Source organism: Hirundo rustica, chromosome 3, assembly GCF_015227805.2.
Source record: "Hirundo rustica isolate bHirRus1 chromosome 3, bHirRus1.pri.v3, whole genome shotgun sequence".
In the NCBI taxonomy this organism is placed as follows: Eukaryota; Metazoa; Chordata; class Aves; order Passeriformes; family Hirundinidae; genus Hirundo; species Hirundo rustica.
This window is the reverse complement of record NC_053452.1, coordinates 80,272,122-80,289,403: the sequence shown is the minus strand read 5'-3', so window position 1 is coordinate 80,289,403 and position 17,282 is coordinate 80,272,122. Positions and strand designations below refer to the sequence as shown.

Genomic DNA, 17,282 nt, shown 5'->3' with positions numbered 1-17,282 from the left:
TACTGTATTTTCCACTTTTCCACTGGAGAAGGCACTGCAGTGCTGTGAAATACTGGGGAATACAATTGTAACCTCCATCTCTGTTTTGTCGCGGCAGAAACGTGTCGGTAGCTACGAGCTTGCTCCCGGCAATCAGAAATACGCGTGTGAGATTCCTGGATGTTTGCTGCCAATGAAACAGTTCCGAAACGCGGCCGGGTGGAGCAGGATGCTCTCCAGGATATGCAGGCGGGACGGAGCTCGACTCGATGGTTCGGCGCGGGCGGCGGGGCGCTCTGGGCGGCCGCGCCGCACTCTATGGTGCGATGGGAGGAGCGGCGGGGCACGGCGGGCGGCTCCGGCCCGGCGGTCCTGGAGCCTTCGGCGAGCACCATGTCGCCTCCGAAAGGTGAGGGCGGCGGCGCGGAGCTCCCCGCGGGTCCCGCGGCTCCCGGTGGGCGGCACGGCCGGAGAACGGGGACAATTCCCACCCGCTTCCCCAAGAGGAAACGCGACCCGCGCGCAGACTCCCCCGGCCTCCCCCCTGCCAGAGAGAGTGGAACTGTCCTCCCTGCTGGGGGCTGTGGCACCGGGCGCCACCACCGCGGGAGCGAAGGGGGGGAAGGGGCTACGCGGGGCCGCGCTGGGGAGGGGCTCTCCCCGCCTGCCTTCCCGCCCTCCCGCTCTCCTCCAGCGCCCGGCAGCTTCTCCGCGCGGCGTGGCGCCGCTGCGTTCCCGGCGTGTGGGCGCCGGGTCCCCGGGACGCCTCCGCCTTTAGGATCCGCCACAGTCTCGTCCCCCCCGCCGCCGGTTCCCCTCTGGGAGCGTCTGACCGCGGCGCAGCGTCTTTGGGGCTTATCCCGGGGCGCAGGCGGTCAGTGCACGGGGACATCCCCTGCACCCACCCTGTGGGCGCCGCAGGTGTCCCTGGAAACGCCGCCGCTCCCAGGTGCCTATCGGAGTGTGTTTAGGTTGGACGTTAGGAGGAATTTGTTCACGGAAGGGATAATTAGTTGCTGGAATGGGCTGCCCAGGAAGGTGGTGGGATCACCATTCCTGGAGGTGTTAAAGGAAAGACTGGATGTGGCACTTAGCGGCACGGTCTAGTTGACTTGGTAGGGTTCGGCCATAGGTCTGACTCGATGACACCAGAGGTCTTTTCGAACCGAACTGATTCCCTTATTCTCAGTGATTCTATGTACAACGAGGCCAGAGCCCACACGGTCCCGAAGCCACAACCTCGGGCAAGCCAGGAGGGCTTGAATCCGCCCGAAAGGCGCCGCCCGCCCTTCTTCCAGCTCCCTCACGGAGGGCCTTGCCCAGGGCTCCCCAGCTCCCGGCAGTGGCTTGGCGGGGCCTAGAAGGGTGAGGGGCAGGAGGCTCCCAGCAGTGTGTGCCAGGCACCCGCCACCCCGGATAACCTGGCAGGCTGTGCTCCCATGCCAGGCTTGGCCCGGGGCTGCCTTCCAGGAGCCCTGGCGGAGCCCTTAGATGAGTCGTGGAGATGTGTGGGAGGCCTGCGCTTGTATCCTGAGGCTTTTGGCCTGTCTGGTCCTTTTTTTCCCAGAAATCATTTCATCCAGGTGGGATTTACTGGGAAAAAGCAAAACCTTCTTCCAGGTCTTCTTTTCTTTAGGCGGGTGTAAGTTCAGATTTATCAGCAGAAGTTACAGGTGCTCCCCTTGCTGCACTGGTACTGATGCAGACGTGTGAGCCAGGCTGAAGAAATGTCCAGGCTGAAAAGAATTACAAATACCTTTTTACGTGATGCTCAAACTGTCTGGCCTAGAGCCTAGATTTGTTATGTCTTGCTGCATTTGGTTTACCCTAGTTTCCAAACCATTGCCAAATTGGGGCGCTTTTTTTTTTTAAATTATTTTTTTTAAGAGTAGCTAATAGAGACAAGGATTAAGTTTAGCTTTAGTTTGGCGGTGCATAGACTTAAAATCTTTGTGTGTCAAATCACAGCGTTAATGCAATTTCTGTCAGCACTGAAACGTCATTAGAAGATACGTTTTTGTAAAATCAGATGGGGTTAATTATATTTCCTGGTTGTTATGCCCTTGGATTCCCTCCCCACAATCCAAATTTAATTTAAAAATGGATTACAGCTTGTAAGTCTCTTCTAAGCATTGTAAGTCCAAAAAGTAATTGGCTCTACCTTTTAAAAGTGGTTACTGACGTGGATAAGATTTTTATCTGTAAGGAAGTAGCTAATTTAAATGATTGCAGTGGCAGGAGGTATTAACTGTAACTTGCAGAAATGTTACGCAATTGAAGACATCTCTGGCGTGAAAGAAACATGAACCAAAGCATTGGTCGCACTGGATTCACCATTCATTCCTTTATTAAATGGTCAAAGTTATTACAAAACTACTTATCCTGTATCTCGTTACCTAACCAGCAGAGGAACACAAGCTTACACCAATTGAAACACATTTCTTTAGGATATTTAGAACATGACAGTGGCCCCAAAGGTGCTGCTGAATGACCAATACCCACCAGAGAGGTGCCAAACATAACAACCTACCAGTTTGAAAAAGGGGTTTGTAGAAGCTGCACATTTGCTGATGTCTTGTATTGGGTCTTGCTTTTGCGCAGAGAAATCTTCTTGTGTGCTGTTCTCTTTGCTGGTTCAGGTGGAGGCTTAGACATTCCCTGACCTGAGAATGCCCTGGAGTGGCCTGATGGAACTCTCAGGCCTTAGAGGAGTGCAGATGGATGAATAACTGCCTTGTGCCAGGAGACCTTGGACAGGCTAACTCTTAAATTTTGCAGTATAGAGTTGATCCAGGTCTAAAACTGTTACAAGTATTGCTACTGTTGTAGGTGTATAGCAATGGGGAAGACAGAGGGGATAACACAAATGATACACAGTCCTTGTGTAGTTTAATTTACTGAAAGAGCCTTAACCTTAGACCTTTCTACAGGGAATTTTTCGAGAAAACCCTTTGTGTGAAGTCCGATCACCATTCAGAACAAAATCTTCTTCTTTTACTAACTTAGATGGAAAATAGGGCTGATGGAAATGCTGCCTTATTTATTAAGATTTGCTGGATTTCTTTGCTGATCCTGAATTCTTCCTCTCCTTTTGCTAGTCTGCCAGTGCTCTTTGTGTCAGAGTTCAGTATATTACATGATGAGGATCAGCTTCCATTTCAGAGGGAGTGCCTACTGTCAGCTAAAGAGCGGGAAAGCAGAGAAAGATTTTTTGATTGTTATTAGATAAATATTAGTGTATGATTAGTTTATCCTAGAATTGAGGATCATTGTGAGGGCAAGAAAGCATCTTATTTTCAAACACTTGGAGTTCCTGTACAAGCTTCTTTGAGAAGGCTGCAAAATTTAACCAAAACTTTTTTTATGGGAAGTGTTATCTGAACATTGTCATTATTGTCTGCTGACACAATGGTGTTTGATACATCCCTCCAGCTGGAGAACACACTGTTTCAGTTCTTAAACTAAAATGGGGGTCACGCTGAGTCGTCTCGTCTGTTTTGTTTCAGAAAATGTCAGCTTACTGTTCAAGCTGTACTGCCTCACGGTGATGACCCTGGTTGCTGCCACGTACACGGTGGCACTGCGGTACACCAGGACAGTGGAGACAGAGCTTTACTTTTCCACGACGGCTGTGTGTATCGCTGAAGTTATCAAGCTGTTCCTGAGCGTGGGCATCCTGGCTAAGTAAGTGTGGGAGTGCTGATCAGTGTTTTGAAATTCAGTCCTTGCTTCTAACCTCAGACTGTCAGGTACTGAAGTGCAGGTATGTTGGAGAATGTGGCTGGATAATCGTGCTGTGGAAGGGTAATTTTAGAGTGGGTTAGAGCTTGTGAGTCCTCATCAACTGAAACTGCTTTGTATGCAGCACGATATTCAGGTGTGTCCTTTCTACATATTTTCTATTTTTGTATGCTTTGGAATCAGTTCAGAATGTCAGCATAGATTATCCACGATGTTTTGGGTCTTTAAAATGTTAGTATAGATGAAAGTTGGACTTTCATCATCTGCTGCAAGCCATCATCTGCTGACTTACATAAAATTCTTATGTTCCTACTAATAAATTTTCCCAAACAATTTTACAGACAGACATTTTGCTGTCTCTAATAATCTGCAAACCAATGCTGAAAGACCGTGATCAAAAAATATTACTTTCTGTAATCCCAGACTGCTGCTAAGAGCTAGAACTTCAGTCCATGCATGAGCATCTCAAGTAGGGATGTTATCAGTCGGCTGCCTTTTCTCTCAGCTTCCCTTCCTAGGAAGAATCTTTATACTATGGACTTTTCCAAACCCCAGTTTTTGCTGCTGTGGTAGAATTTGTTCTTTTAGGTTGTCTCTGTCTCTCTTTGTGGCTTGTGGTACATCAGAAGGCTGACTGTTATGTGCTAGAGGATCATGGAGACACATGATGTACTTCAAATTTTCATCAGCTCTTTTCCGCTTAGCATACAAATGGCATTTTACTTGCTTTAGAAGTGAGACAATATTTGAATTTGGTAAGGCAACTGTGACAAACTGCCTCTTTTTTGAACCTTTCATTAAATGGAATGTGTTAGAGAAGGCAAGTGTGACCAGTGAGGAATTTCTATTTTTCTTTTCATGCACCCTGTGCTTCTCACTCTGTCAGCACAAAATGCTGGCAGAAATGACTCTGCTGACACGTGGTTCTCTCTGGTGTGGCCAGCGAGGATCCCACTGGCTCTCTGGAGACTGTAGCAGCCCACACTTCCCAATAGTGGGGGACCTCTGGGTAGCCTCACCTGTGTGTGTAATCTGTCAGATCTTGTGCACCTGGGACCTAGGCTGTTTGTAGTACACCGAGTGCAGCAGAGTAAGCAATCCCTTTTGTTAAGGGTCTGTAATATTGTGTTCATTAAATGTATGAAGGTCTGTTTTACTTGAAATAATTAAAAACTAGATTACTTTTAACTCAGAAAGAAGCCTTAGCGTGTTGGTGTTTTTAGAACAGCCCTGCACAGCAAAAAGTCTCTGTAGCCCATTATCTTCCCTTTGTCAGCACAGGATGTGTAGAATGGAAGTGTAGCCAAGGGGACAAGCATGGGCTGAGCTTCCCTTAGCTGGTGGTATAAACTTATGGACCCTGTTGTTGTGTTGACAGATATGATGAATAATCTTTCCTTCTTCATTTTGCTTTTCATATCTCTACAGATCTGTAGCGATCATAATTAATTTTCTAAGCCAGAAGCTGTAGTTTAATTTTTCTGGAATCATCATAGTGCCCATCCTTAGAGCATGTCCAGTATTGTTACATCCCTTTCGAAGCAGGAACCAGAGCTGCATGCTGTGTTCAGCATTTGAACATGCCATGGCATTAGGCAGAGGGGTGAAGGTGCTTTCTCTCTTGGCCTCAGTTCCTTTCCTAAGGATTCTGCTCATTTCTCTGAAGCTGATGCCATCCTTGAGCTGGGTGCCATCCAAGACTTACTTGCATCTTTTTGGCAGGTGCCCATAACTAGATGAGAGAGGGTTGCTATATATAGGGGTCATAATTTCCTATGGTTCTTTCTCATTTATTGACACCTGATCCTTATTTACCAATTAAAATGGGAAGAATCAGATTCACTGAGCCTTTTGGAGGTTATAATGTTATTCTGGTCCGGTCAGCTGGTGGGTTTTTTCTCTCCATAACTGAGGGAGAGATGGGCACCAGCAGACACCATTCATCAGGCCATGCTCACCTCTCCTTGGTAGCATGTCTGGCATGCTGGTGGGTCCAAAAGTTGCCAACTTACTAGTAACCTCCCCTTTCAGATCAGTTATGACTATGCTGAACTGCGTCAGTTCCAGCATAGCTTTTTGTGTCTTCTTTACAGCTTCCTTCAGTTTTAAATCCTAACCAATTTGTCTCACCCTAGGCAAGGTGCCTTTGTAGTTCAGTAACCAGTCAGAAGATAAGGCACCATCTGTTTTACTGTACAGCAGGATACATTTGTGTGGGTACCTTTTCTTCTTGAAAGAGACAGCATTGGTAACTGCAGTATACAGGATACAAGAGTACAACTCTCCCACCGTTCCAGCTGCCAAATTTGTTTTCTTCCACATTATTGCATGATGCCTTCACTGTTTACTCTTAAGGCATCTCCTGGAGGGCACATTCAATGATGAATGCCAAAGAACTGTCTTTCAAAAGAGAAGCTTATGATAGTTTAAGCTGTGCTAATTGTTAACTCAAGTGTACTCTCCATTTCTCATGCTTATTTGAAGTCCTGTTCACCATCTGGTAATAGCATTTGCTACATTCTTAGCTGGTACATAACTACTTAGCAATGGATGAAGAAAAGCAGAGCTGTTTTGCAAACTCTCGTTTTAACTTCAGCTTTTCTAACAAATGAGTTTTTCTGTTGCATAACTGATAGTTATTAGAATCTCTCACCTCTTCATACCTAGCAATTGGCTTTATCAATGGGGTAATGAATTTATGAAAGAGGAAATGGCTTTAAAGTGAAAGAAAATAGGTTTAGGTTAGATATTATGAATAAAATCTTTAGCGTGAGGGTGGTGAATCTCTGGAAGGGGCTGCCCAGAGAAGCTGTGGATGACCCATCCCTGGAAGTGTTCAAGACCAGGCTGGATGGGATGTGGAGCAAACTGGTCTAGTGGAAGGTGTCCCTGCCCATGGCATATATATATAATATATAATCTATTATTACATTATTAGTTATTCTTCATTGCTGAAATTTGGTTCTAGAAGTCAAAGTAGACAGAAGCTACTATTGCTGCTGTGACTTTATTTTAAAAATGTGATCAGCAAATTCACTGAGCATGGTCTGGAACAGAAGCAGGTATAGTTTAAATATTATTTTCATGTTTGACAGCCCACCTTAGTATCAATGAATAGAAGAAGTTATTGCTGTATGGTATTTTTTTTACTTCTTATTTTCATAGAGTAGAACTGTGCTAAATATATTTTATTTTCAGTTAGACATTTGAGACAGAAACACTTAAGTCCAGCTGTAGTTGGGTATTACCCAATTTTCTTGTACATCCTATCTCCCAGTCCTAGACAATGTAATAAATACATTCAGAAATGGAACAAACCAAAGAAATTTGCCCATAATATCAATGACTCCTTTATCTAGTGCAATTAACCATGGTGAGCTGTAGCATGAACTCTTCCCCTTTCTTTTATTGCAAACTTCACCTTAAGTGCTACTTGTCCATGGATTTGCTTGTCATGGTTGTTCCCTGTGGCCAGACATGTCTGGATTTTGTGTGTGCTTTCTGTTACGGAAAAATACAAAAAGAATCCCTTGCCGCTTCCTGTATAAAGACTGTTCTCCCTACAGGGAAAAAACAAAACAAGCAAACAAACCAAGAAAAGGAAGTATATGCTTGGTGCAAGCAGGGAGGAAGGCAAGGAAGGAGGGAAGTTTGGATGGAAGAATTATGAGAGGGTAAAGTTTGTGAATCTTTGGACAGGAGAACAACTGGAGTACAGAGTCAGGGGTTGATCAGGAAAGGAAAATATGCTGAAACAATGTGGGTAAAGATGTTTATTTTTACAAGTGTGCAATAAAACCACGAGGAGAGTCAAATTTAAGAACAGTACAGTTTGCAAGTTGCAAGGCCTGTGGGAGGGAGCAGGAATGATTTTGGATGTTGGTATTTGTCAGTGCTAAGTGGGAGAAGACTGGAAAGGGGAGTCATGGGAGAACTGGGAAGAGGACTGGAGCAGCAGCAACAAGTAAGCAGCAAATGTCAGATTGATGTACAAGTGATAAGAGAGAACCAGTAATGCAGAGGGCAGCTGTGAAAAGCTGAGTAATAAATTGCAAAAGCAGCCAGCAGCAACATGTTCTACCCCATTGCCTGCTCTGTCACACACTGCAATTACTTGAAGGAGAGGTGTGAAATGCCAAGACAGGGACAGGCAAAGGGAGCCCCCCCACACCCACCAGATCTCTTCATGTGTGTGCTGGTCCAGCATCTCCCACAGCACAAGTGAGACTGGGATCCCATGGCTGACTGAGGAATGAGAGGTTTTTCTAGGTAAGTAGTGTGCAAGGGTACAATCCTTCTTTGACTGTACTGTGAGGCCCAGTTTAAAGGGGATCTGGAAAATCATGGGCATTGGACATCGCACATAAACATTAATACCCCGTAAGAAAGGGGAGACGTGAACAACAGCCTTCTGTTCCACTGCCTGTAGTGATACGCTGCTGCACATGAATGCAATCTAACTTCCTGATTCCAGAATGTCTCTCTCTCCTTCAGGGCTTTCTACTTGTTGAAAACCTCACTTGTTTTTTACCAGTTAACCTTTTCTTTCTTTTATGAGCAGAAAGTACAACTGATTGTGGAGGACAAATTTTCAGCCCTCCCAAGGGATTCACTGATTTGATTTCTGTTTTAAAATATCAGTTTATGAATGCCCTCCGTTATGCTGGTATTTTATTTTGCAGAGAAACTGGAAGTCTGACAAGGTTAATAACATCTTTAAAAGAAAATGTATTTGGAAGTCCTAAAGAATTGCTAAAATTAAGTGTTCCATCTGTGGTGTACGCTCTCCAAAACAATATGGCATTTGTGGCTCTTAGCAACTTGGATGCTGCAGTCTACCAGGTAATACAGGTTTCTGTCAGTAACAGATCTGGAAATATATTTCTCTTTCCTGGTTCATGAGGCACATGTGTCAGGTATCTGCCTGGCACACAGCACTCTCTTCTGCCTCAGTGTTAAAAGCGAAACTGTGCTTTGTTCTATTCAGAGCATACACTCTGCAGCAGAGCTCTGGCTTTCTGAGCTAAGCCACTCACTGCTAGAGTCACTTCAAATTCACTTTGTAGCTGGTGATGGATCTGTAGGACATCAATGAATATAAAAATCTCTCATTCTGTAGTTGAATTTTCTATTTTATTTTCTTGTTTTAGAGAGTTTATAAAACCTTGTCCTCTACGCTACATTCTCATCTTTTTTAGGTGACGTACCAGTTGAAGATCCCTTGTACAGCTTTATGTACAGTCCTGATGCTGAACCGTACCCTTAGTAAGTTGCAGTGGTTCTCTGTCTTCATGCTGTGTGGTGGTGTTACCCTCGTTCAGTGGGAGCCCGCTCAGGCTACAAAAGTACAGGTAAGTGTTAATATTTTGCCTCTTCAGATAAAGTATAAGAGACCCTTGCTCTATGGCTTTCACCTTTATCGTGTTACCAGTTCAGGCAGGCTTGACAGGCCTGTGGTATTGCTCCGGTGTCACCTGTTGGAAATGCAACAGAGTGCTACAATTAGTATAAATTACCACAGTCATCATAATCAGCCTAATGCACCATCCTAGGAGTGTCTGGGTAAGATTGTTTCCAGCAGTTGGTCTTGGTAACATTGTAATTGTTGGAACAGAGAACTTGGAATCAAGCATGGGAGAATTAGGAGCGAAACTCCAGCACAGTGTGTGTATGTCTTTTAAACATACCCTTCAGAGGCACTGACCTAATACCCTTGTAAGGAGAAACAAGTGTCTTGTGTTTCTTAGGTAGGTCATGCCTCTGGCAGTACTGGCCACAGCCAAGCAGACGGTGCCTCTGAGCACTGTGAGAGTACCCACAGAAAGTGGAACACCACACACCTACACTGAGCTGATCTGAGGGACAGCCCTAGATCAGCAAGTGCATGTGGTACTGCAGTGAAATGCTAATAATTTCACTCTACTTCATGAAGTAGCTCTGTGCCCTGGTTTTGGCTGGGATAGAATCACATTTCTTCCCAGTAGCTGATTTAGTGCTGGGTTTTGGATGTGGTATGGGACCAATGTTGGTAACACTGGTGTTTTAGTTGTGGCTCAGTAGTGCTTAACCATGAGTCCAGGTCTTTTCAGTGTCTCCTGCTCTGCCAGTGAGGAGGGGCACAAGAAACCAGGAGAGAGCATGGCCAGGACAGCTGATCTGAACTGGCCAAAGGGATATTCCATACCACAGAACATTACACACAGTATGGAAAATCAGAGAATTTGGCCAGGAAGGGCTGATTGCTACTGCAGGATGGGCTGGGCATCTGTCAGCAAGTGATGAGAAATTCTCTTGTGCATCACTTATTTTTCTTGGGTGTTATATCTCACTCTCCATTTGTTACTACTAGAATTATTAGTAAATTTTATTTTGATTTGGTTATTAAACTATGCTTATATCAACCCACAAAGTTTACCTTTTTTTTTCAATTCTTCTCCCCACTGTGGGGCTTGAGGGGGAATGAGTGAGGAGCTAGAGTGGTGCTTTGTTGCAGGCTGAAGTTAAACCACAGCACTCTGGAATTGATTGTTGTGAATGACTGAAGTGTTGTATCCTTTTTAAGATAATGGTTGATATTGCAGGTGGAGCAGAACCCATGGCTAGGGTTTGGAGCGATTGCTGTGGCAGTGCTGTGTTCAGGATTTGCAGGTACAGTATTATTTCTGTACATGGACTGCATCTAAAGGACTGGAGAACTCACAGTGTTTAAAACTGAACATTCTACATTTGTTAACCGCCTTCCTCTAATAGTTTATTCCTTCTGCCCATAATTATCTTCTACTTCTGGTAATTACGTCAGATTCATAACATTATTACTCCCACTGTCAAGCAAATGATAGGAGCATGTACCATTGGTTTTACATGGTGCAGCACAGAGGGCTGATTTGCGCTTGGAAGTGTCCTTCCAATGCTGTGAATAAGGCTGTAGGGAGCAGCGTAATGACTTACTCAGTACATTTACAGAATCACAGAATCACAGAATAATGAGGTTGGAAGAGACCTCTAAGATCATCAAGTCCAACCTATGCCTTAACACCTCAACTAGACTATAGCACTAAGTGCCACGTACATCAATTTTATAAAGTTTACTTTGCAGTGAATAGCTCCCTTTGGTGATCACATGAAATACTTACAGTTTTTTACAAGAGGAGCTGAGCTCCTTGCTCAGTTCTTGTACCAGCTCAGCCCTGAAGTACACATTGCCATAGTTCTCTAGGTGGAATATCTAACTGGGGTGTAGAGGGAGCATGAGGAAGGCAAAGAGGTAGAATAGTAGCAGGAAGCGTGGATGAACTCAGTGAAGGATTTTTGGTTTGGGTTTTTTTTTGCTTTGTTCTACAACCAGTGTCAGCCTCAGTGTAGTTTTTTCTCTGGCTTCTGGAGAAGGACACCAAAACTTTAGGACAAGTGAACTGGTGCTCATAAATAAAGAAATGCAAATTACTTGTTAATCTGAAATTTGGCTCACAGGGGCATATCCCCCTGACTGTAAACTGGATTCTTCCCCCCTCCTCTGTAAAAAACAAGGTACTATCACCCACCTCTAGTACTGTAAGAATAATCTGTATTGCAAGAATAATCTTGTGCTGTGCACAGATGCTCATTACTCATGGAAAAACATTCTGGTGGGTAGAGGAGGAAAGGAGGAGAATGTCATTCTTATTTGGTGTCGTTCCAGTGAAATGAGCACTTTGAAACAGAAATACTAAATAAAACTATAGAGCTCAGTCAGCTTTTCCTGGAAGGTTATGAATTTTCTCATTTAAATAGATGCTCCCAAGCTACAAGACAAAATACAGCCTTCAGAGTCTCTTAAAACTCCTGCTTTCCCTGATAATGTGGATCAATGGCTGTGCTTGCAAAGATCTGCAAATTCAGAGCACTGACAGTCTGATGCAGGCAGCTTGAGACACTCAGGGCTTTCTTCTCCTGAAAAGGGATTGCAGCTTGGGTTTCCTTGCTGACAGCTGAAGCTCTGGGGCAGCTGGGAAGGGACTGTGTTTCATCCACAGAGCTCCTTGTGCCCTTGGGGCTTTACATGTTGAAAACATAAATTCTATTCAAATTCCCTTCCTGTCCTTCCTTCCCACGCTCATATGAAGCAGTTATTTTGCAATTAGGCCTCCAGTTTCTGGACTGACCATGTTTTACAGTTCTATTAGTCCAGCAAAATGAAGAAAAAGTTGTGTGTTTTTGTCACTTAGAGATGGAAAAGAAGTTTTTTCTTCAAATTGCTGATCCTGTGATAATTTCCAGGTATCTGGGGCCCCAACAATGCTTCTAAAGGCATTGGAGGGATAATTTAACAGCAGATCCTTTGTGACTTAAAACAGTTCTGAAGAGTAAGTTCCCCTAATCAGCCCCCATTCTTTCCTTCATCTTGCCTAGTGGATTTGTGAATTATATATTCACAAATTTAGAAGCATAGTTTTATTGATTTGCCTACTGTTTTCTCAGTTTATAATGTTTACAAGTATGGTTCATACTCAAGCCCAATTTCTGTTATATGTATTACACCTCGTTGTGCTCTGTGGGTCTTCTCAGGGGGCAGAAATGTCAAGGTAATTATTCTGGGTTATTTTAAAGGCTGCAGTCATTAACAATACTAGTTTGTTGTTGTTTACACTTCAAAAATTTATATTCCTATGAGATAATAGCATATTTCCTTGGTTTTATAACTATTTGAACCCCTGAAATATAAATCTGCCTTTTCATTTATTCACCATAAATACTCACTGTATTCTATTAAATTGTAACTTGCATTTTCATTAATAAAGACCTTCCTTGAAGCTAACTTGGGAATTTGGAGGGGGGGTGGGGGGTGTGTGTGCCACGGGTCTTTGTGCCACCTTTGTTGGTTCCATATTATTTTCTCATATTCTCATATTCTCATCTGTGATATTAATCACCAATAAACTTCTAGTCAATAGGGCTCTCACCAGAAGCTCATGGAAGTCGTTGGTAAGAATCCTGCTCTCTTTGTTTTGAAATATGGAGGAAATTCCAGAGCTTGGCAGTGTCCTGATGGGTGAGCAATGATTAAAAAGGCAGGTGGTGAGGGCCTTGCCAAATGTCTGCCTCTAAGGCTGACAAATGCCTCCAGTAGAATAATGAAGAAGTATTTGGGGAGTTTCAGTAATGCAGAGCATAAAAATAATGCTCTTCATTGTGGTATTGAGAACTAGAGCTTTAGATTAAAATGAATTCCACTTCCTCAAAACCAACCTGTAGTTTCAATTAGCAGAAGGCCTTGGTTTTGATTTGCTCTTGTAATCCCCAAAGCTGTGGCTTCAGAACATGCTGCTCTGCCAAGTGCTTTGCCAGCACAAAGCTCCTGAGGAGTTTTCAGTTTCAGTGCTGAGGTAATATAAATCCTCCCTTCCTCCCCAAGTAAAATCGGACTAAAATCAATTGAAAATTAAAATCAACATAAAATTATTTTCATGGAGGCTGTGGAAAAAGGATAGAGATAGGAAAGGGTAAGGAGAATCAGGATGGAGGGAGACTTTCCCACTGAGTCAAAGCGGATCCCCTTGCTAAACTCAGCCCTGACCTTGACCAATGGTTTAGGCCTAATGGTTTTAACTGCATTTTAACTTAACAGCCTAATTGAAACACTTTATCAAGAGTCTGTGAGACAACAGTAACTCCTTACAGGGCTAAGTTAGTTACAAAACTGAAGTACTAGAGAATGTAAGAGAGGAACATCCTCTTGCACAGATGGGAAGGAGTTTGTACAGGGCAGAAAATGCTCCTCGAGTTCAGTGAACTACTACCATGGGATGCCTTTCCAATCTTCTCAGTGGGCCAAGGGTTGAGCCTTGAGGAGTGGAGGCACCAACCCTGGATCCATCATTGGTGTTCAGCAATGGTATTCCAAGAAGAGCGAACCTGAGAGTTTGCTGGCTCTAAGAGGTTGTCTGGTTTTAAAATGGAATAAACCATGAGTCATTCTTCTCACTGAAATATCCTGGGGGCTTTGTTTGTTTTGTTTTTTTTTTCCAGGAGTTTATTTTGAAAAGGTGTTAAAGAGTTCAGATACTTCCTTGTGGGTGAGGAATATTCAACTGTACTTATCTGGGATTGCGGTGAATTTGTTTGTTGTGTACATGTCAGATGGAGCCAAAGTTCTTGAGAAAGGGTTTTTCTATGGCTACACGTACTACGTCTGGTTTGTAGTCTGTAAGTATATTGTGCTTTTAGTCTTTTGACATTGTTTTTCTTCTTTAACAATGATGCAACTAATTGCAGGAAGCTAAGAATTCAGTCTGACACACTCTCAGCTGTGTTTTGAAGGATTTTATTTAAAAATGTCGTTTTCTTGGAAGTTATTCACTTATTCAGTTTTAAATTGTGCTGAAACAGCAGCCTAAACAATTGACTAGCAAGTCGATAATCTTTAAATGAGGTATTACCTTATTTGCTGGATGCCACATAGACATCCCATTGCACTGAATGAGCTGTTAAATCACTAATTAGGACAATGGAGCCCAAGGTAGGAGCACGCTGGTGGAGTAACATGCATCATTTCAAGAGTAACCTACTGCACCTGTACTTATGCTAACACCTTATCTGCTTCCCAGTTCTGGCCAGCGTGGGTGGCATCTACACCTCGGTGGTTGTTAAGTACACAGATAACATCATGAAAGGCTTTTCTGCAGCGGCAGCCATTGTTCTTTCTACTGTGGCATCGGTCATCCTCTTTGGCCTCCAGATCAGTAAGTGCCTTTTTGCCTTTGATTTGATAGCTATGCATGTTTCCTGCCTGTGCAGCCTGCGGTGCACAGCTCATACCAAAGCCATCGTTTATGCCCTCTCTGTTTTTCTGGTTTTAGCTTCAAGTCTTCTCCAGGGCTCCTGTGTGCTAATGCATCATCGGTCTTGTTTGTGGTGCACAAAGGTGCCTGATGACTCTGTGCTTTCAAAGGCATCAGAGCTTTGTTCTTTCAGAGGCGTCTACTTCAAACAGAAAGAACCTTTCTGCTTTAAACAGCTTTGTTTTAATGCATCACTTTCTGATGCAGTTTAGTGTATGATACAGCTGTTTACCTGCTGTTGATGGGTTATTATTTCTTGTTGGGTTTAGTACAGCCAGTGCCAAATTAATTCCTCAGCTATTTTGTCAAGGGCTTTACACATCCCTGATGAGTTACACCCACTACTGCATTAACTTTTACTTTCCCCATCTGCTGTGGACACCACCATGTGAGAAAGTCAAAGAGCAGCTGGGGTTGTGACTGACTGATGTGGTGAATATCTTTGAGAGGAAACAGCAGATGGCTCTGGGCTGTTCTGCAACTACAAAGGATTTTCTCCCCAGTCAAGTCTGTCTGATACTGTGCCCAGCACTCCCGCTCAGTCCTTCACTGTTTGGTTGTGGGTAGTTTCCTACCTTAATCCAAAGATGGTGTGGGAAAATGGTGGGAAAACTAGCTTTTTGATGTAGTATCGGTGAGAGAAACTTAAGGAAAGTTTGCATAAGGAGAAAATGCAAACTTTTATGTTGCTGTTTTGCAGTGTTTGGCTGCAAAACAGCAACATAAAGCAAGGGATGAAAAAAAATCTAAAAACTTATTTGGGCAGTGTTTTCTTGACAGCTGACACAAATCAAACCTGGACTAATGAGCTTTCTGTGAAAGCCTCATTAATAAGAGTTTCTTAATAACCCTGTCTTAGACATGAAAAAGCAAAAAAGGTGTTATCACAGGCTACTGTATCACATCCACTGGCTTTTTATGATTATGTTCATTGTAATGTAAGCCTGTACAGATGGCACCTGAGACTGCAGGAGATGCTTCACTCTTGCTTTTATGACCACTACTGCCACATTCTTGCTGATGAGACTAATTGGAACCATGTGGGGATTGTAAACACTCAAGAGATCCCAGTGACAGAGGATGAAGCTAAATGCTGTGACTTATCAACAGCTTGCTGTCTTGTTTAGGTTTGGTAACTTCAATACTGTCATTCAGAAATCATAACTTACATGGCTTGCTGAAGGTGTCTTATATGAATGTATTTATTTAAACTATTTTGTCTCCTTTCAGCTGTTACCTTCTCCCTGGGTGCTCTCCTGGTGTGTATTTCTATTTACCTCTATGGATTACCTCGACAAGACACCACAAAAATCCAGCCCTCAGAGACTAAGAGCTCAAAAGAAAGACTTGCTACTGTGTAATGTTGTCCATAAAAATGGATATACGGACAAGACAAAAATCAGACTTTTAAAAAAACTGTTTTTTTTTTTTTCAAAATTAGCCTTAAGCTAGTCACAAAATGGTTTAAATGGGATAGACTAAAAGCAGAAGTTAGTTCTGTTTTACATGTGGAGTTTCCAGTGACTGACACAGAGGCTACACTGCAGCTGATGAGCTGCCTGGGTGTTTTATGGAAGGTATTCTTCATTCACATCGACAATGAAGAGTCTCATTTACAAGGAAAACCCAATGAAGGAACTGATCACTCAATTGTATATAATGTATATAACGGAGGGAAATCAGTTCTCTGTGTATTTGATAAACTGTCATGCTCTTTGAGTGCAGAAATGCCTGAAAGCTTCATAAAAAAAAAGTATTAAAAAAAGCAACTACTGCCAGCATTTTCTCTTAAAATACTCGGCAATTGCAGTTTGATTCATGACAGAAGAGTTTCTCTTCTAGGCAGTAAGTATGAGATGCCACAACTCTACAGGGAATCCCCCTGCTTTGAGCATCACCTACTCAAGGTAGCCCTTGTTTGGTTTAAAAAGTCAGATGAAAGAGTGTGAAGGTGTAGGTTTCCTTTTACTCTTTAAATGTTTTTTTTTTATATATTGGCTGCAGGTGATAAAGGGATCTTCTAAGTGTAGAACAGGGGAAGGTTGTATTTCTTCCTGTACCTTTAGCTTAAGTGTGAATGAGTCAACACATGGTTTCTAGCCAGAACATCTTTTCTCTCTCTGGGCATACAGATGCTTGAAAGGGTTCCTGTAATGCACATTCGCCTCTAATTTATTAGTGCCAACTGTGTAATTTCAACCTCCTTCCTCATCTTCTGAGGCCTTCCAGATATTTCAACTCTACATTGAGGGAAAAGTGACCCTGGTGCATTTGGGCAACTTGTTGACCTTCACAGCGGAGTTGAAATGTGACCAATTTCATACTCTTGACTATATTTCTTCAGACATGAAATTAAGCAGCTGGGTTTTACTTGAAAGCAGGGCATGCTAAACACAGCAGTAACAAACATGCCTAAATGCTCTTCCAGTGGGAGAGAATGGTCCCCTTGGCCTTTTGCCAGCTGTTCCACCACAGCACTGCTTCTCTTGGGAGTCAAGGCTTCCGTGGTGGAAGGCAGTGCCAGGCACCTGCAGGAGCCCATAGGTGCTGCTCCATCTCTCCACAACAGCATGACACTCAGGGGTGCCAAGCAGCACCTGCCACATCTGCCTGCATGTGCTGAGGGAACACTGCACTCCCTGTTCCACCAGCTGGGCAGCAAGCTCTTCCTGCCAGCCATCACGTCAACAGGACAGAGGAAGGGCTGAGGAACAGGGTGTGACAGCTGGCAGTTGGGCTTGGCTG

The 17,282-nt window shown here is 43.6% G+C and overlaps 1 protein-coding gene across 1 annotated transcript; it reads left to right on the top strand.

Moving 5' to 3' along the window:
• The first annotated feature begins 263 nt into the window (after positions 1–263).
• On the top strand, positions 264–16,306 carry SLC35A1 (solute carrier family 35 member A1). The gene is made up of 8 exons (XM_040060862.2): positions 264–388; positions 3,486–3,663; positions 8,403–8,562; positions 8,919–9,071; positions 10,302–10,368; positions 13,726–13,902; positions 14,304–14,438; positions 15,768–16,306. Exons 1-8 carry the CDS (start codon positions 298–300, stop codon positions 15,896–15,898), a joined length of 1,092 nt encoding a protein of 363 aa, XP_039916796.1. The 5' UTR covers positions 264–297; the 3' UTR covers positions 15,899–16,306.
• Positions 16,307–17,282: the final 976 nt, after the last annotated feature.